The 21,565-nt window shown below is 39.9% G+C and overlaps 1 protein-coding gene across 1 annotated transcript; it reads left to right on the top strand.

Moving 5' to 3' along the window:
* The first annotated feature begins 7,197 nt into the window (after positions 1 to 7,197).
* On the top strand, positions 7,198 to 8,384 carry LOC146647929 (chemokine XC receptor 1-like). Its single transcript, XM_085389711.1, has one exon. It carries the CDS (start codon positions 7,198 to 7,200, stop codon positions 8,167 to 8,169), a length of 972 nt encoding a protein of 323 aa, XP_085245837.1. The 3' UTR covers positions 8,170 to 8,384.
* Positions 8,385 to 21,565: the final 13,181 nt, after the last annotated feature.

The raw sequence follows: 21,565 nt of genomic DNA on the forward strand, positions 1-21,565 counted from the left end.
GTGGTGTACAGTACAGTACAACACAGGGGAGCATGATTGCAGAAATAATAGTGCAAAAGCAACCTAAAAACTAGATAACCAAACTAAAACCTGACATTACAAAGAATAGGTGTAGAGGAATTACAGCTATAATAAGAACCAAACCCTGGAACACAAACAAGTGTGACCAGAATCAGAGTCTTGGTGAAAAAAGGGGTGAGTGTAAAAGCGACACTCTTGAATTACCGGTCAATCTACGTCCCTACGCTCACCTATGCTCACGAGCTTTGGGTAGTGACTGAAGCCAAGTCAAGCCAAGTCAAGAAAGCCTTTATTTGTCACATGCAAGTTGCCCTGCAGCGAAATGGGCAACTTGCTACGCGGGCATTTGGAACGAAGAGTCTAAACACAGTTTGTTATCAGGGGAGAAATTGTTTCTTATGTTCAGCTCCAGCCTTGAGACCACAGCTGGCGCCGATATGGTAGCCGCATGAAATAATGGTGGTGTTCTTGCTATAGTGTGAACCATGGCATGTCAATTTTACAGTCGATCTAATGTCCATCACTGGTTCCTCGCCATTCCCATTGGAGAGCAAGCTTTTCCAAGATGTCATCCGTGCTGCATCTAATGAGTCCATTCTGAGAAGCCACGGCTCACTCCATCATTCCAATCAACATAGCAGGCAGCCTTGTGGGGATTTGAACAGCTGTTTCCGCTTTCTTTATTCTTCGATAAACCAGTGCCAAGCCAGTGCCAAGCCAGTGCCGATCAGCAAGAACCCTGTTATCATGATTCCAAAAAGGTAGATGTCATTTATTTATTTATTTAGGACAGTGCATGTTAATGAACATAAATGTAAAAAAAAATTACATGAATGTAAACATACCAGATTATAGCCAAGGGCTAATTTCCATCTGTTGTCCTTAAGCATAAAAAATAGACATAATAATTCATAAAAATTCATCATTCATTCATAATAAAAACTCCATCACCAAACTTACACATACACACCATTCTGTTCCCAAATAAAACATTAAAACTATACAACTCATACATGATCACACACTTGATTTGTCCATAACCAGTTTTTAACCTTTGCGTTAAACAAATTGAGTGTAGAGCATTCTCTAATGGGTTGAGGAAGACTGTTCCACAGATGGCCTCCCTTGACAGAGAGGACGTTCTGCCCAAATGCTGTCCGTCTGTGGGGTATAAACAAGTGGGAAGTCGGTTTTTTGTCAAGTAGTTTTAAACTTCTTTTATAAATATTTTCAATAGTTTTAAGTGTTGTTGGACAAGCAAGTGACCAGGATGTCAAACAATAGTCCATATGAGAGATCATCCTTGAGTAAAAATACGTTTTTGCAACATTCATATTTAAATTATTACGTATATGATTAAAATTTCGATTATTGAATTTAAGTACCTGGGACACTTTATTTATGTGACTCTTGAAGGATAATGTTGGGTCTAGAATGACCCCAAGATATTTAAATTCTGGAGCTAATTCAAGCTCTACTCCATCCAGGAATATGTTTGACTGCTTCAAGTTTAAGGGGCGTTTTGAAAAATACATGCAGACAGTTTTTGAGGTGTTCAACATTAGGCATGAGTCCTCCAGCCAGATATGCATTAATGCTAAAGCAGTTGTAAGATCTTTTGCCACCTGCTGGACACTATTTTCTTGCATATATATAACTGTATCATCCGCATACATTTGAGCAAATATATTTGGACAGACTTCAGGTAAGTTATTGATAAAAAGAGAGAACAATAAGGGCCCAAGAACAGATCCTTGAGGAACCCCTGTATCACAGTCTAAATATGGAGATTTAACCCCATCCAACACCACACACCGTTTCCTGTGTGAGAGATATGAGGCAAACCACTGAAGAGCCTGACTGGAGATATTAAACTGAGTCCATCTGGACAACAATATCTGATGGTTTACAGAGTAGAAAGCCTTCTTCAGATCTAAAAATACAGCTCCAACACAGGGACTCTTGTCCAGCAAGCTCTTCAAGTTCTCCACTAACATACACAGGGCAGTATCTGTGGAGTGACTATTAGTGTCTATCCAGAGTTAGACCTGTTTTCAGGAACTGCTTTAGTAATTGATCTCTTGTTTTCATTAAATTCTTGCACTCTTTGTTTAACCAGGGCAAATTAGATGTTGTCTTTATTTTTTGTCGACCTCTAATGGAGTATGTTGATATAACATCCTTAACAATGTCAGTGAAGTGACTGCTGCAGAATTGTGGATCATCACTACACAATAAAGGCTCCCAGTTAACTGATGCTAATGCTTCTGCTACATTTTGTCGCTAACTTCTTGGTATAAATTCATAAAAGGATCTCCTGTTAGATGAACTTTGAAAGTCATTCTTAACCCGTGATTTTATAAGTTTTCTAGAACATAATATAAAATTGTGGTCTGAAATACCAGTGATAAAATTATAAGATTTAATAATTCGCTCGGGCTTATTACTGAAAACCAGATCTATTTTAGTTTTAGAGTGTCTTGTTATTCTTGTGGGTTGTTCAATGTGTTGAGTAAAGTTCAAAGTCTCCATTATGTCCTTGAGTGTTTTTGTGTCCTTTTCACAGTCCCAGTTGACATTAAAATCTCCCATTACAATTATTTCATTAGACTTATTATTTATAGTATGATATTTAAGTAATATCTGTAGTTGTTCATAAAAAATATTCTTTGCGGAAGGAGGGCGATATAAACAGATCAACGTAAATGACATTTCTGGGGAAAGAGTGATTTTAACAGAAATATGTTCTATTTCGACATCTATTGGTGAACTAAGTAAAGAGCAATCCAGGTGTTTTTTTTACATACACAAGTATTCCTCCTCCTCTTGTTCCAATTCTATCCCTTCTGAATACTGTGTACTCTGGAAAGACAACCGCAGACTCAGGAGAAGAACTTGTGAGCCAAGATTCAGAGATACCCAAAATAGAAATATTGGAATTGCTTAGAATATGTTCCAGTTGCTCATGCTTTGGTAAGATAAGATAAGATAACCTTTATTAGTCCCACACGTGGGAAATTTGTTTTGTCACAGCAGGAAGTGGACAGTGCAAAAGTTATGAGGCAAAAATTAGAATACAATAAGAATAAATACAGTACACAACTGTACAGAATAGAATAAAATAAAATACTATATACAGTAGAATAAAATAAAATAAATATACAATAAGATAAAAATAGAATACAAATACAAATACTATATACAACTGAGTAAAACATACTGCGAATGTTAATATGTCCACATAGAAGCCCCTTTGGTTTATTTTTAGTGTCCCAGATTACTTTAGCCTGATTAAATGTCTTTCAGATCTTTGTTCCTCTGTAAATTTTAATAGCAGGATTTCTTGTCCTTTTGTTGACAATGCTATGAGCATTTAATGATGAGAAACCCTTTACCGGAGACTGTAGTTTGGGTACAGCAGGTGGGGGCCCAGGCAGCCAAGATGGGGGCCCAGGCAGCCGCGTTGGGGGCCAAGGCAGCCGAGGTGGAGACCCAGGCAGCCTAGGTGGAAGCCCAGGCAGCTGAGGTGTAGGCCCAGGCAGCTGAGGTGTAGGCCCAGGCAGCCAAGATTGAAACCCAAGCAGCTGAGGTGGAGACCCAGGCAGCTGAGGTGGAGGCCCGTGCAGCTGAGGTGGAGGCCCAGCTAGCTGAAATGTAGGCCCAGGCAGCTGAGGTGGAGGCCCAGGCAGCCGAGGTGGAGACCCAGGCAGCTGAGGTGGAGGCCCAGCTAGTTGAAATGTAGGCCCAGGCAGCTGAGGTGGAGGCCCAGGCAGTTGAGGTGGAAGCCCAGGCAGCCAAGATTGAAACCCAGGCAGCCGAGGTAAATGGTAAAATGGTAAATGGCCTGTATTTATATAGCACTTTACTAGTCCCTAAGGACCCCAAAGCGCTTTACATATCCAGTCATCCACCCATTCACACACACATTCACACACTGGTGATGGCAAGCTACATTGTAGCCACAGCCACCCTGGGGCGCACTGACAGAGGCGAGGCCGCCGAACACTGGCGCCACCGGGCCCTCTGACCACCACCAGTAGGCAACGGGTGAAGTGTCTTGCCCAAGGACACAACGACCGAGACTGTCCAAGCCGGGGCTCGAACCAGCAACCTTCCGATTACAAGGCGAACTCCCAACTCTTGAGCCACGATCGCCCGAGGTGGAGGCCCGAGCAGCTGAGGTGAAAGCCCAGCTAGCTGAAATGTAGGCCCAGGCAGCCGAGGTGGAAACCCAGGAAGCTGAAATGGTGGCCCAGGCAGCTGAAATGGAGGCCCAGGAAGCTGAAATGTAGGCCCAGGAAGCTGAAATGGAGGCCCAGGCAGCTGAGATGGAGGCCCAGGCCTAGGCTAACTAGGCTAATTAGTTGTAGCCAGTCCAAATCACTGATGTTTGAATTAGGTCCAGGATTTAGTTCTATATCACCAGCCAAAAGTAGCATCAGAACAAGTTTCAGAATCTCCAGCAACAGTTGTGGTATATTTGATTGCTCATGTTTACCTGGGGGTGGTCTAGCATGACCAAAATCCAAGAATCTTGTGAACAAAAGATGTTGACTCCATTTGGCTGGGAAAGTGGTTTAATTATCCAGCTTTCTTGGACATGTCGAACTCCACAGAAGATAAAAATGTATAAAAACAAAAAGACAAGTTGATGTCAACATCCAGGGGTTTTTAGATGGGTTTTTTGGCAAACGCACAGGACCTGCCAAGCTGTGTGTCTGCAACCTAGCAGCCATCTTGTCTTCAATGGGCTCTCCTGAACCCAGGCTTCTCGTTGAGAAACGGGTGTCAATTGCATTCAGGGACAAGATGATCAAATCCATAATTCCTCTTTTAGGTTTTAGAGAACAGACTGTGAGACTCTTCCAGGGTAGAGGGAGAGGAGTAGACAAGACTAGACAGAGACATGAGAAAGCCAAGCAGGAAAGATAAGGGAAGGGAAAGGAAAGGGAGAAAGTGTGACTGCCTTCGTCAAGAGCCAGAGAAGATCACTGAAGACTGAAAGAACAAGATCGCCGATACAAGTGGTGGAAATGAGCTTTCTCCAAAGGATGGCTGGCCTCTCCCTTAGAGATAGGGTGAGGAGTTTGGCCAAGGGGAAGGGGCTAATCCTCCACATCGAAAGGATCCGGTTGAGGTGGTTCGGGCCCACCAAAAGGAGACACCGGGGCAGACCCAGGAAATGCTGGAGAGACTTTATCTCTCGGCTGATCTGTGAACACCTTAGTGTTCCCCTGAGAAGACAGAAGAGACGTCTAGGGAGAGGGAGGTCTGGCCTTCTCTGCTTTGGCTGCTGTCCCTGCAAACTTGCTCCAGAGAAGTGGAAGAAAATGGATGTATGAATGGTTTTAGCTGCCAAAAATGCCACAGCAACTCAAATATCCAGGCTCTATAACAATGCCATATTTCTAGTGTCACATGCAGATGACAAGAACTGGTGGGGTCACAGTGTTGTCCTACAAGGTACTGCAAAGGTGTAACAGAAAAAAACAGATCAAGAGTGTGAGGCTTCTTTTTTACAACAGTGAGGTGTAACATGTTTTGTTTCATCAAGTTTTCTTCCTCCACTTATCTGCATACTGATCAAGAGCCTTTTCCTGTTGTTCAAGTTTACCAATTTTAGTATGTTCTTCTACTTTTTATGCTCTACAAAGAATTAGAGATATCATACATTTACATCATTTTGATTATCTGTGTTTGTTTTTGTCACTGGAAAATTGTACTTAGTAGTCAGTATAAGCTTTTAATGATATAAGTTTACATGTGATAGAATACTGCATGATGACCTTTTTATTACTTAGAACTGATTGTTCTTTATAAAACTTGTTCTGATATTTTTATCTGAATCTTCCCACAGCGATAGTAAGAAGCTGAACAAGCAGTTCTGAACTCTTACCAGGAAAAAGAGCTGCTTCCCACATTCCACACACACACACACACACACACACACACACACACACACACACACACACACACACACACACACACACACACACACACACACACACACACACATATGCACATGCTCACGTACCAACATCCCACTGAACAACTTTTCTTGTGTATAAATAAAGACAAGTGCAAGAACAGAGCGCTGATCACAGGGCCCCCACTCTCGTGTGAGCGCTCTGTGACTGCCCTTACAAGTAAAATCTGCAGCGTGTGTGTGTCTTCACTCTCTGACTCTCAGCTGAAGAGGTGTCTTTTAGAATAAATCTCTTGACAGTTTTATATGTATTTATATTATGTCTACATTTTTTTCCAGCAAGAAATAGTTTCTTCCTAACAGTACTAGGGTTTCTGCTTCTTTTCTCATTTTTTATCAGCAGTATCCTCATGCTTAAAAAAACACAAAACAGAACAAAAGGTTTTTTTAGTCTGTTTCAATTACACAGCTAAAACAAATGAAGTAAAATAAACATGTGTTTTATTGTTCATTTTCAGTGTATAGAAAAAGAAGAGGTTGCTCACGTCATGATGTGGTTTTTGGTAGGGCGGCGCTCTAGCTCAAGAACACGACAAACTTTAAGATATCTCAGGATCATCACAGGTTTTTCACCACAGTGCAATTCAGCAGAAGACCTGAGTTTGAGGTAAGTTCAGAGAAATGCAATATGGATGTAGGCAGTTATTTGTTAGGTTTAAATTTGGTGACTTTTTTTGTTTCATGATGTGGTTTTTATTAAGGCAGAATCTCTGAACTAATGTGAAACAAAAGGAGGAACTGTTAGTTTTCAAGAGAACACCCTACAGCTTTTACACAACAATAAAATTCAGCGGAAGACTTGAAAGTTGATGTTTGTGGTAAGTTGCTGGGGGTTTTTTTGAAATTGGGTACTTTAATCCCTTTGGTTTTATCTGTTATACAAAAACTAGAAACAAAATAAACAGTTTCTGTCATTTTAGAGAAATTGTGATTGTGTTTAGTTGCATTTTATTTTGTATGTATGTTTTATTTTTTTCCAGAAAACTGAAAATGGCAAATGTCACATCTGGACTGAGTAATGATGCTGTGTTTGTTTTCTGAAATTTGATACTTTTTTAGTCACTTTGGTTTTATATAATATACAAAAACTAGAACCAAAATCAACAGTTTCTGTCACTTTAGAGAAAACTGCTCAGTCATTGTGTTTGATTGCATTTTATTTTATATGTATGTTTTCCAGAAGATTGAAAATGGCAAACTTCACATTCACATCCAGAACGAGTGGTCTTGTTGAATACATGTGTGATACTAATGTTCCCACCATCACTGGTCCCCTTTTCATCTTGATCTTCATCCTCAGTATCATAGGCAACAGCCTCCTCTTATGTGTTGTCTTCATCTACGAAAATCTGAAAAGTATCACAAATATTTTCATCCTGAACCTGGCCTGCTCTGATTTAATCTTCACCATCACACTTCCATTCTGGGCTGTTGATCACCTACACAACTGGGTCTTTGGGGACTTTGTCTGCAAAGTTATCACTGCTGGATTCGCTGTTGGTTTGTACAGCAGTGTCATTCTGCTGACTGCTATGACAGTGGATCGTTTCATTACTGTGGTGCTGCACAACTGGCCGATCAGCCATGGCAGAGTGAAGAAGTGTGCAATTGGTACCTGTATAGCTGCCTGGGTCATCAGCATCTTAGCGTCCCTGAGTGATGCAATGAAAGTAAAGGTTGAAAGCTGGGAAGGTAAAAACTATTGCTATGATGAATCTGAAGACACGCTTGGACAGTATCTACAAGTGTCACTGCTATTCTTCCTCCCATTTGCCATCATTATTTTCTGCTACTCTGCCATCCTCAAGACAGTTTTGCAAGGTTTAAACAGAAGGAAGTTCAGGACTGTGGCTGTGCTGTTGTGTATTGTTGCAGCCTTTTTCATTTGCTGGGGGCCATACCATATTATGCTTTTAATCAAGTCTCTCAATACAAACAATGATTGTAAGGTACTGAAACGGTTAGCAGTTGCCTACCATATCTGTGAAATGCTTGCCTATTCTCACTGCTGTATGAACCCTCTGCTATATATGCTCTCGCAGAAGTTGCGAAAGCATCTGTTGAGTCTTTTGCGCTGTGAAAAAGTGAACAGGAAGAAGAGAGAGAGAAGCACCAGCCTGAACACTTCACAACAATTCACACTGCAGAGCTCTGCTGTTTAGATGGAACTGCACAACTATCCATTTAACAGTCACTAATAAAATTAAACCTTGATTCAGGCTGATACAGTCATAGTACTTTGATGTGTAAGTGTATTAACTCATTCATTGAGGCAAACAGAGAGCAGCATTTAGAGTGTCATGGACTGTAAAAGTAACGATATCTGGTGTATTTTTCCTTTTACCTTCAGGCTGGAAATATGTTCATACAACATCGTTTCTACTCATTTAATTTCATATCTTTTGCATAATTCCTTGAAATGAAACAGAATATTAAATAAAACTTGAAAATATGCAATGAATTATACAACTTTGTATTTAAAATATTTGATGTGACTTTTTCATTGTGTCACAGTGATCCTGGTAGACTCATTTCATATTTCATTTCTAAATCTTCTTTAAAAAATTGCATTTAATCTTCTGATTTTTATTCCATTCACCTTTTCTAATATATTTTATTTATTTAAACCTCCTAAGGTCCAACAATAAATTTTTGTCCTGTGTCTGTGATGTGAGTCTGAGTCTATGCAGTAAAAGTCTGAGTACCTCACATTTTCAGCCAATGTCCACCTGTCCAGAGCAGGAAGGTGAAGGCTCAGAGGAGGACATATCAGCTTTTGAGTGGCCTGAGTGGGGAGCTACCATTAATAATAAGAAGAACTGTTTAATGCAGGGCTCTGAAGTTTAGACATTACACATAGAAATGACATAGACATTATGAGCTTTTGGTGTCTTTATTTTGCCCTTTATCGGGCTCTTCAGAGCCCGGTTTGTCCTCTGTCTGAATTTTTACCTTCTTGCTCTAATGTCTGGCTCTCCTCCACCTAATCTCCTGACAGCTCTATACGTACTACGGTTACATTAAGAAAAAAAAGAGTGACATTTTAAACTTAAACTTAAAATAGTATTTTGAGAAAAGAAGTCGAAATGTGGAGATTTCAGGTGTCATTTCAAGCCAAAAGACTGCTATACCTTTACAAAATGTTTAGATGAGGTAGGTAAACAAACGGATCAGCTGTCATATCATGTTTTGTGGTAGAACATGCGTCCTTTGTTTTACAATAGGGCGTAACCCTAATGTGTTGAACTCAATTTTAATACTCCTTGCTGAGAAAAGCATGAACTTGTAAGATCCCAAACTTTCCCCAGAACAGCCTGGAAAGCAACATTTTCATGTATTTCGCAACTTAAACCACTTCACAATATTCTGTCCATGCTTGGCATTAGCAAAAGTTCTTTACAAATAAAATTAGAGAAAAAATTACTCAAAATCATCTCACAGAGGCCAATATGAGGCCAGAAACTAACATAGATTAGCAGATACTCTGGCAAAGGCTGGTAGAGAACGCTGGTCTTAACTACAGCTGGTCTGATTAGCTTCAGGTGGGAATCCTGGGAGGAGCAATGAAGGCTCCACCCAGAGGAGGCACTGTGGAAAATTATCCGGTCTTTAAGTGATGACATGATGAATCCTGCTTTCGGGTACAAACTACTCTGCGTTTAATAAGGCTGTTCTGTTTTTAACATGTTTTAATTCTTTTTATCTTGTTCTATTTAATCTCAGCAAGCCCCAAAAAACAGTCAGTGATCACTGTCTGCCTCTCTTGGTTTTTATTATCACTATTCATTTTAAAGCTCTGTTTTTAAAACTTTACGATGTAACTAAAGACCAGGCAATGCAGCAGTATATTAATGCCTAAACTGATATTGTGGATAGATTATCTCAGTTGTTCTCCTGACTGAAGTTTGGTCCGTTTGCAGCATCCTGCCATGCAATTGCATTTGTCCCAAACCATCAGGAACCCTCATGTTAACCTTTATCGAGTGGAAAAAAGTTAGCATTCATCCTCCAGCTTCACTATTTATCTTATGCCAACATAGCTGTGTTGCTAGTGATCATGTACCACACCATTATATTCCAGCTAGTCCAACTTCAGTAACCCTGCAAATGTCACTGCTGTTTACTTTCCTGTTTTCATTTATGTCGGAAGTGATAGCAGAGCTGTACGTCTTAATTTGTTTCAGAAATCCCTCAGTCAGAACATGGCATATTATATTTAGATCGAAATAATCGAAATCAGCGAGCTAACTTCCTGCTAACTTCTCACTCTGTTGAATTTTATGAATTCTGTTTTCATGGATGCCTGGATGTTACACTTAATTGTTACACCTGGTAGAGCAGCCACACTGATCATTTTATTACAGATGAAAGAATTCAGACAGTTTCAACGAATTCAAATTCAACTTCAAATTCAACAAAGAATTATCTTTTTACCTGATTTTGCTCTACAAGGGCCTGATATTCACATATGAGGACATTTGTTTAAAATTTTGATAGAACAGTGGCAGTAAAATCACACATATCCTCATAAGTGGATATCAGGCCCTTGTAGAGAAAAATTTAGTATTTGTGGTCTTAACAACCCAAAATGTGATGTCCAGTAATGTTAAAATTGCAAATCTTAGTATATAAAATTGAGTAAATAAAATTAAATGAGTTGAATTTAATTGAGCAAGGACTAATACTTGAAAAGCCCATTTTCATGGTTTACTGGGTAGGTATCGCTTGAATTTGCTCTCCCCACTACGTGGCACCATTTGCTCATCCATACACAATGTTTCCTGCATAGGAAGCTATTTGAGCTTCACGAGGATGTGATATGGGATAGGCTGAATTGTATCTCACCATAGCCACCAATATTCCTTGTGACCTGTTGTCGCTGAGCAAAAGGTATCACATCACATCAGCAACATGTGAAAGGTACACAAACCTGTATACAAATACTCAATACCCTCGAAAAGTACCCCCTTATCTCACAATGTTGCCCTGAGGCAACGAAAAGAAAAACTGAATGTCTGAATGTACAAAAGAATTTTTTTTAATAAAACCTTACAAAAAACCCTTTCTATATCTTTTTATTCTCAAACATATTTTTTCTTAGAGTTTATCTCATTTTTAATATGATTACTACGGCAAATTTTCTTAACTTTCTTCTCACACAATATGGACCTGTGACCATTTGTCAGAAAAAGATTCAAACACTCCTATTGGTTGGCATAATTTAAATTTACATTTTCTTGGAATGAGGCTTAAAAGCATTTTCTGTTGCCCAGGATCAACACTGTACTCTAGAGGGCTAAGATTACTGACCCAATATTGTTTGAAAAAAAAATTATGTAAAAAAACAAATCCAATGTTGATATTATAATTCCTTCAGCTAATTTACCTAATCTAACCATATACATCTAACCATCCAATCCTAATTCCTGTTTATGTCTAAGAATTGTAAATTCAATTTCCTCAACATTTTGGAGAGGAATGAATGAACAGCAAGAGTATAAATGATAGAGAACTAAAACTAAAATTAAAACATAAACTGGGAATAACTAGGGATGATTATGATGACTATGACAAGAGGGACCGGGACCTGGACCGAATCATGAACAACCTGACGTGACATGGAGGGAGAAAAAAAGATGAACCGACAGTGAACAGAGGGAGACAGAGGACTTAAATACAGAAAAGGGTAATGAGAGAAGTGGAAACACCAGGGGAAACACAGCTGAACATGTGGCCACAGGGAATGCAAAACTAAACACACTGAACATGGAAAGACAAGACTTTCAAAATAAAACATGAACCATGGCGAGATGTAGACATGATAATACAAGCTTGACAACATGGAACACGCAGACATGAAACACATGACTGACTGGGGAGACATGGAACAGAAAGAGAAACACATGAGAACAGATAAGAGAGATGAAAGCACTGACTTAACTAAAAGTAAAACAGAGAACAAGACAGACTGCACAGAGGACAGGAAAAGACTCATAAATAAGGAGACATAGAAGAAACATAAACTAGACCAAAACTCAACTAAGACAAACTAATAATAATAATAGAACTTAACATTATCTCAATATATAAGCAATCAAAACACAAACTCAAAATGTTGGGTCACAGAGCCAGCCCCCTGACACACACCCTGTTTTGTCATTATCCACATGTAAATGTATGGAAAGGAATGAGAATGAAAAGGGAAATCTTCATGTAGAGTTCATTACAGACTTCAAAGGGCAACATTTACAACCCATCCTGTATGTTTATTTGAACCTTTACACTTACTATATTTTTTTAATTTCTCATAGCTACATGCAGTGTTGGGAAGGTTACTTTTAAAATGTATTCCATTACAGAATACAGAATACATGCCCCAAAATGTATTCTGTAACGTATTCCGTTACGTTACTCAATGACAGTAACGTATTCTGAATACTTTGGATTACTTAATATATTGTGGCGAGTTCAGACAAGGAGGAGACGGAGGTATCGTTTGGTCTTGCTTCCCGTGAGCTAGCCAGGGAGCACAGCCGTTTATTACATTTGCAGAAGAACACACTGCCACTAGCTAACTGCTCAGCGCGGCAACCACAACACACATAGGGCGCCCTCTGACCCCGGAAGGACACACCGTTGCAGCGAGAGGGCGTCACCCGTCACCATGGCAACATACACAAAACATAACTGTACAAGCAGAACCCCGAACAGCCCTGACCCGCTACAATATTATCATGCTTTTTACAACAACGTGAATGTACTATTGCTGTGTGATTTATTACTATTACTGAAGGTCCGCGACTCCGAACTGTAGTAAAGGGACCTCTGACTAATGCTGGGCTCACACTGTGCGATTTTTGGCCCATTTTGAGCCGATTTTTGAGTCGTGTGATCGTTTTGGCGATCGGCCCGATTTTGGCCTTCATCGTGCGTCGTGCATCGTGTAGTATACGTGGGGTAACGAGAAGCGATTGACACCTCACGACCAGCTCCCGATCATCAATCGCTTGGTCGTGAGGGTGTCACCGCAGTTTGCCACACTGCGCACGCGCAAACACAAATGTCAGCGAAAAAGACGGCGTAGCACGGCAGTGCAGCGTGTGATCTGGACACAAGCGATGGAGGCACAACCTGTAGAACCATCCGAGCCCTTTCGATGTGGCCTCACAAAATTATCACGACCACAACAACCGTGAAAATAGTTGGATCGACACTGCTGCTCAATCACAGCTGCCTGACCAATGTTTTTCATTAGCAATTTAGCAAAGTTGATGGTGGTGGTGTGTCTGTGTGAGTGAAAGACGGAGAGGGAGAGCGAGCGACAGAATTTCTGTTATAACCTTCATTTTTATGGACGCACAGTGTGAGCACTCAGGTCGCATCAGAGCATCGGGCCGTATAGTGTGAGACCCTGCATCGTGACCTATGAACTTCTAACCCCTGCGAGTCAATCGTACAGTTTGAGCTAGAGATGGCACGATACCACTTTTTTATGTCCGATACCGATACCGATATCATAAATTTGGATATCTGCCGATACCGATATGAATCCGATATAGTGTTTTTTAATCAACAAAACTGTTTTTTTTTAAATATCTTGCTGCATTTTGTATAAGTTCATACTCAAGTTTAAAACAACAACTACACTAAAGCTATTCTGTTATACCTGTATGCAAAAAAAATATTTCATAGTTCAGCAATACTGATCAATCTAATAAACTTAAACCTACACCATCCTCCCTATTCTGGTATTTTAAAGAGTACTTAGTGTAAATATTAAGCAACCTAACTAATAGGGTTCCAACTCCCAGCAACAACAAAAATAAATAAATAAAAAATAGGGAACCACCCCCCCACGCTACACCTCATGATGCTTAATCAACGTAATCAACCTTAATTTGATGCAGTGTGAAAAAAAATGCACAGAAATCAATTATTTTTCAAGAAATATTAAATAGATTCAACATCTTTCTTCAACAGAACTGCAGACTGCACAGATGGTACCTTCCCAAAGGAAAAAGTACTATAGCTTACTAGGGTATATATATTAGACTTAATAGTCACTATATACAGTAATTGACTTCTATTCATTTTACATCAAATTAAAACTTTGGGTGTAAGATTCGGATAATTATTTATTAAAAGCAAGACATTTTAAATGAGAATAAGAAAGAAAAGTATGTCTTTGTGCCCCCTTTTCCCTGTTCATGCCCTATCAGCCCCCCTGGCTAAACTTTGCTAGATCCGCCCCTGCACAGTTACCAGCGTCAGCTACGTAGAAAAAGATCCTGGTGTAGAAAGTAATATTAAATAAATTCTAACAGCAGCTGATCAAGCTTAAACGTGCTGCTGTTGTTCAGCCGCTGGTTTCCTCTTTCTGGTGCAAAGTGGGCCAAAAACAAACAAGAGAGACGGACTCTCGACAGAAAAGCCGATCAGCTGATCATTAAGCAGTTTCATGATTGAAGTAGCAGCAAGAGAGAGAGAGAGGCAGTCGCTTGTTAAGCTTAACGCAGGAATGCTTTACATTCAGAGATGGACTTACACACTTGCTTTACTTCTCTCGGGGATAACTTTGTCGGAGATGAAATGCCGGGTTGCTAGCGAAGCTCCACATGCTATCCAGACCACCGACAGGTCCCGCATGCCACAGCCGCTCTATCACGTGATGCATACTGCTCCGACGTGCTAACGTTCTGAGGTGAGTTACGGCGTGTTGCAAGTTTTGTGAGGTGCTTTCGTGATATTTAATGGATCGGATTACATTTTTTATTTTTCTCCGATATCCGATCCAGTAATTTAGGTCAGTATCGGACCGATACCGATACGTAATATCGGATCGGTCCATCTCTAGTTTGAGCAGGAGCTGAATCGCGCGACTGAAAAAATCGCACAGTGTAAGCCCAGCATAATACGGCGGGGTCCCTGTCGGCTGGTAGCCGAAAAATAGCTCTACTTTGTTGTGTGGGTCAACTTTTCTTGCGACAGACAGAGAGAGGCGTTGAAAGACTGCTCCAACGGAACTTATTGTTTCGGAGGAAAACACGAACACGGTGTACAGTCGAGTCTTAATAGCTTACTTACAACTGGGCTCCTCAGGCACTCTTCTTGGCTGAAGTGGTTATTATTATATTTACATGCTTCCAGCTCCCGTTTTTCCTCGATGACTGCTCGTACCTTTCCACTCCCCTTTTTCTCCCTCCTAGCGCTCACAGACACATAACGTGTATGGCAGTCCATTCTCCCAGCAGCACGGACTACACTGAACATGATGCTACATTCTTTAGAGCTATGCTTGTAGCATTCTGCCTGTTAGCTTAGCACAACAACAACAACAACAACGAAAAGGCGCTCTCTCACCCAGGAAACACACAGTCGCAGAGAGAGAGCGTCGCCCTGTAACCATGGCAACCGTAACGCTGCCGCCTGGAACAAAAGAACGTAGCTGTCAAACAAAACCCAAACAGTCCTGACCCGCGATAAAATGAAACAGGAAAGTACCCCAGTGTATTCCATTTATTTCAACAAAGTAACTGTATTCTGAATACCACCTTTTTAAACGGTAACTGTAACGGAATACAGTTACTCATATTTTGTATTCTAAATACGTAACGGCGGTACATGTATTCCGTTACTCCCCAACACTGGCTACATGTATTATGATCTACTTCAAAATAGAATAAAAGACCAAAGTGACATTGCCTTGTGCATACAGTCCATGTCACTCTACATTAAGTGTTGCTCACTGTTTCCCCCAATGACTGTGTTAATATGCTTACACTTAACAGTAGTTTGACTGATGACAATGGAGCATGTTTCAGTCTAGCCTGAAAACATCTTATTATACACATCTTTTCCCATGCAAATCTTTGATTGAAACATTAAAAAGTGAAACATTGATTTAGATAATTTTAAGTGATCATGCAAAAGATGTGAAATTAAAAAAGTACAAACCATATTGTATGTATGAAAATATTGATAGACTGGTTCGATGTTTAATTTCACAAGTAGCTGTTTAATGGAAAGTTGTGCAGTTCCAACTGAACAGCAGATCTCTGTCCAATGACAGCTGCAGTCTGGCCAGCATCTCTCTCTCTGTTCTTTCTGGACACATTTTCACAGCGCAAAAGATTCAACGGATGCTTCGCAATTTCTGTGAGAGCATACACAGCAGAAGGTTTACACAGCAATGAGAATAAGTAAGTGATATGAAACCATACCTGTGCCTTACAATCTTTAGGTATATAGAACTACAGTCCTGAACTTCTTTCTGTTTAAACCTTGCAAAACTGTCTTGAGGAGAGTAGAATAGCGTAAAATAATGATGGCGAATGGCATGGTGGTATGTGGGCTCCCTCTAGTGGTAAGCTAAGTCTCCTAAAAAAATTAAGATTAAATAATACACTATGCTCTGACTTAGGAATTTCTGAAATATTAAAATATACAGTTCTGCTATCACGTCAAAATACATGAAGACAGAAAACTAAACAGCAGTGACATTTTGTAGGGTTACTGAAGTTGGCTATGTGTTGGCTAGCTACACAGCTGTGGTTTGCATAATATAAACACATTAGCACAGTGAAGCTGGAGAATGAATGCTAACTTTTTTCCATTGATAAAAGTTAATGTGAAGGTTCCCGATGGTTTGGGACAAATGCAATTGCATGGCAGGATTGCAAACGGACCAAACTTCAGTCAGGAGAACAACTGAGATAATCCATCCACAATACAAGGTTAGTCATTAACCCTCTACTGCATGACTTTTTAAATTTTTCCCTATTTTGGGGGAGCTTTAGGGTCCCTAATGATATATCAATCATAAAATTTGACAAGAAATGTATTCTAAAGACACTTCTTCAGCTGAGAGTCAGAGAGTAGAAACACACACGCTGCAGTTTTTACTTGCAAGGGCAGTCACAGAGCGCTCGCACCCGAGAGTGTGGCTCAAGGACTTGCACTCTGCCACTGCCCTGGTCTTTATTTATATACAAGGGTAATACAATAGTGAATACCTCTGTTCATAGACAGAGGAATGTTGGTGCGTATGTATGTGCGTATGTAGGTGTATGTGTGTGTGTATGTTTGTGTGTGATTCTGAAGGATGCGGCCCCTCTTCTTGTTAGGGAGTGAAGATAAGAGTGTTCAGCTCTCCTCTTCCTGGTAGGGAGTGAAACTGCTTGTTGTGGGAAGAAACTTATAAAAGAACAGAACAAGTCTTGTAGTGAACAACAGTCTAAGTGATCAAAAGGTCATCATGCAGTATTCTATCATATGCAAACTTATATCATTAAAAGTTTATACTGACTACTAAGTACAATTTTCTATTGACACAATGTAAACATTTCACAGAACAATAAAACACCAAAATACATCCAACATTTGACCCACACACACACACACACACACACACACACACACACATACATACATACATACATACATACATACATACATACATACATACATACATACATACATGTATGTATGTATATATATAAATACATGTGTGTGTGTGTGTGTGTGTGTGTGTGTAGTGGAAGACTCTGCAGTTTGATGTAGAAGTATTTATCTTTTTGTCCTACCCCCTTGATGTAGCATGTGCAAGGCACATAGTGCTTGACAATATGGAAAAACAAACAAGTGGTTTGCAGGTGGGCACATGACAGAGGGTGGAAAAGTGAGAGCAACTGGCTTCTCTGTGCTTAGATTATAATAATGTAACTATGTGTCTGTATGTGTGTGCAGTAGGGCTGAATGATATATCGCATTTGCGATAATATCGCGACATGATCAAGTGCAATTTTCTAACCGCAAAGGCTGCGATTATACTGCGATTATAAGGCTGTCCAAATTACTACCATATCCCAGAATTCATAGCGCGGCCCAGCCAAACTCCAGTTTCCAGCAATGGCGGCCGCTACTAAGTTTTAAAATTACTCATACTAATCTTTCTGGGTCACAAAATAAACTTTTAACATATTTTCAGGCGAGAAAGTAGTTGTGTAAACATCAAATATCTGCTCGGTTTATCAAGATATCCCATATTTGCAAAAGTGCTTCGACGTTTTCAGAGGCGTCTGCTACCCACCAGCTCGACAGCTAGCCGGGAGCTCGAGGGTTACTGATGCGGCCGAGAACGGCACAACTCCCGGCACATCATTTTCAGATCACCGCGGAGTTTCGCTGCTCGGGTTAAACGTAATATATAAGTCACTTAGACAACCTAAAAATGTTATTGTTGGGCTTTTTTCAGTGTTTTGTTTGTTCGTGAGTAAATCGGTTTGGCTGAGATTAAAGTTATTAGATTAGATAAAATAAAACTTTATTAATCCCCCGGGTGGGTTCCTCCTTGGTTTTCACACAGCTGACTAAACGTCAAACAGAAAACTTATTAAACAGAAGTATGAGACAGTCGAGAATTTACACCAGTGTCTGGTTATATTTTAGATAGCAAGAAGCAGACGGCCGAGTTTATTAAACTCCACCGAGACAGCGGTGACGCTAATCAGAACTAGCCTTCTGATTAGCTAATCAGAAGGCTAGACCGTCCAATTTCACGCCTTTAAACTTTAAAGGCGTGTTTGTGTGTGTGTTTATACAATTGCTATTATGTTTGCACTTTATGTGTAATGTTACTGACTGCAGAGATCAGTAAGATGTGTGTATTTTTTATTTATTAGTTTTATTTATTTAATATTATTTTTTAATTGAATGACTGTCTAGTAGTTCACAGATGTCAAAAAACTGAGTGTGGTAAAGCCACTGATTTTTTTTTATGTATATTTCTGCAATCTGCACATTGTACTGACTTTCATTTTAATGTTTACACCAGGGTTCCTTGTCAGCACTTTATGCTCAGATGTTTGTAAGCTAAAAATAAACTATTGTGTATGTTCAAATATACTGTTGTGATTGAAGAAGTTAAATAAAAATGTCAGTCATCAATTCATGCATCACCTCATGTCATCATAACAGAGGTCTGTCTTCCAGGAAAGAACAGTTTAAAATTAATGTAATATAGTATTGGCCATACTATATGATGTATTGCTTGTCTTTGTTTAATAATACAGAAGACAAAGACCTTAAAAAATAATCGCATATCGCATCGCAATCGCAATATTGGGGCAAAAAATCGCAATTAGATTATTTTCCATAATCGTTCAGCCCTAGTGTGCAGGTCAAACTGACTCAGTCAATGAGGCAAGGCAACACTAAAAATGGATAAATGGATTAGTTAGAAAAACAACACCCAGTATATTTCCTGTTAAAAATCAGTGAGGTGTAACAGTATAGAAATATAACTGCAAAAACCGTGCATAGTGTGAGGCTGTTTTGAGAGCAACTGCTGCAAAGCCACATACTAGCTAATCAGATATCAGTCCTGTTGTTCAGGAAAATGTGGTTGCATTTAATACAGAGAAAGGATTGGTTGTAATCTGTGAGACATGCGGACTAAATATTGAATTGACGACCCACATCCAGACAACGACAAGTGGAGTGTGGTGAAATTAAAGCAAGCTCTTAATTTCCAGGCTGTTGAAATCCAAAAAGGCAAAACACATAATCCAAAAAAGGTGAAACTGAAACTACTGTATTGGGGAAGGCTTCAGGACCCAGGGGATCAACGGGAAGATATAAAAGAGGAAGTAGAATCAGATGCTCTTATTCTCTGATGTGTGGCTCTAGACAATTGTGGTTTTGGAATGCTGGGAAGTTTTTGAGTGTGAAGAACATGAGATCTGGTCCCTGGGCCCTTAGAACATGAGTAGATCTGGTTGCCATTTAAGTACTTTATGATCATACTGCCCTTCATCAAAGATTCAAGGTGTAGACTTAATGTTTTTTAATGAAGTTTGTTGAAATGTATTGGTGATGTCTATTGTATTCATTAATTGTGTGGTTTGGCAAGCAGAGGAGTCAGCTCGAGTTGACCTTTGACCTTTGAATATAACATGAAAAAAATATATTGTCAGGTAACACTGTATCGTCTCCTGCAGGATGGGCTGCACATGTGTCACCATTTTTCTTTTCTCCTGTTGTCGATCTTACACCCTAGTTTGTTTTAGGGAAAGGGCCGTATTTTAAAAAGGATTTTATGCTTGGGTTTGTGTTCATGTCAACTGGGCTAGGGGCAATATTGTTTGGGTAATGTGCAATCCCTAAGTAGGGGGCTAACAACTCATAGGAATCTGCCCTTGCAATTGTTTATGATGAAATTACTTGTTGTGTCTAGTATAATTTATTTGCAGTGGTATAAATTATTTTCTCACGGAAGCACATAGTGCATGTAATGAGTGTCCCTGTGGTATCGTATTTACTTGGAGTGGATTTAGTTAGAAACAGTACCTGTGTGGGTTGTAAGGTTGTTAGTGGTCCAATTGTATTGCGAACCCTAATACAATTGTATAAAGATTTGCTGAAACTGACCTATTGTGTTATTTATTCTTGACTCGTCCCTGGACGATCTTTTGACTTGAAGTTTGTATAAGTTGGATTGCAGTGATTGACCCAACACAACTTTGAGGAGTGTTTATTGCAAATCACACAAAATGCTTAGTTGACTGGTTTGGTACCCAGTTCAGATTTTCAGCTGGTCTCCAGCACACACACACACAAGATGTGTGTTAGTGGAAGCTGCCCTGGCATCCCTGTGTGAAGTTGTTGCTGCTGCATTTGCAAAGAAGAGAATGTTGGAACTGGAGACCCAGTGTAGAAAGGTGCATTGCTGCATGTAATTGGGGAAGGGATAGATGGCAGAGAAACTGGTAACCCTGTGACGAGAAAAGGTTTGCTGCAGTTTATTGAAAAGTAGGGATAGTGGAGCAATGAACCAGCAACCCAGTGCCAGTAATGTTCATAAGGTGAATGATGGTCAAATGGCAGAAAAACCAGCCCCTGGTGCCAGGTTTGCTGCTGCATACTGCAAAGAAGAAAACAATAATGTAGAAACTGGCAGGAAAGGCTGCTGTGTTACAAATTAACAGTACAGGAGAAGAAAAACTGTCATCCCGGTTCCGGGAAGTTGCATCTGCATGATGCAAAGGAGCAATAGAGGAGAGAGAACCTGGACAAAGAACTGATATGGAGAAGAAGACTGGCAACACGGTGATGATAATGTTTTGTTGTTTTTAATAGTAGATGGCACAAGCTGCTAATCCAGTGCTGGAGAAGTGAGCTGCTATATTTTGCAAATGAAGGTTAGAAGAGAGAGAACTTGGTATCCCAGTGCAAAAAGCTTTGTGCTGCATTTGCAAATGAGGGATAGAGAGAGTGAGAACCTGGCGTCTTAGTGGTAGAAAAACTTGCTTCTGCATTTTGCGAACGTGAAGCTGGAATCCAGGTGTCAGGATGCCGGTGCCCAAAATCTTGCTGCTGCATTTTGCGAAAGAAGGATAGAGGGAAGTGCCCATAGCTTTTTTGTTTGTTTGTTTTTTGTTTTGCAAACAATAGATAGATGGCAGAAAACTGACATCCAGAGGCAGAAGGGTTCCCTGATGCCTTTTGCAATAATAGATGCAGACAGGTTTGTTGCTGCATTTTCCAAATGAAAGATAAAGA

Source organism: Rhamphochromis longiceps, linkage group LG18 (assembly GCF_057381845.1).
Source record: "Rhamphochromis longiceps isolate RC_006_pf linkage group LG18, R_longiceps_female_GT1.1, whole genome shotgun sequence".
In the NCBI taxonomy this organism is placed as follows: Eukaryota; Metazoa; Chordata; class Actinopteri; order Cichliformes; family Cichlidae; genus Rhamphochromis; species Rhamphochromis longiceps.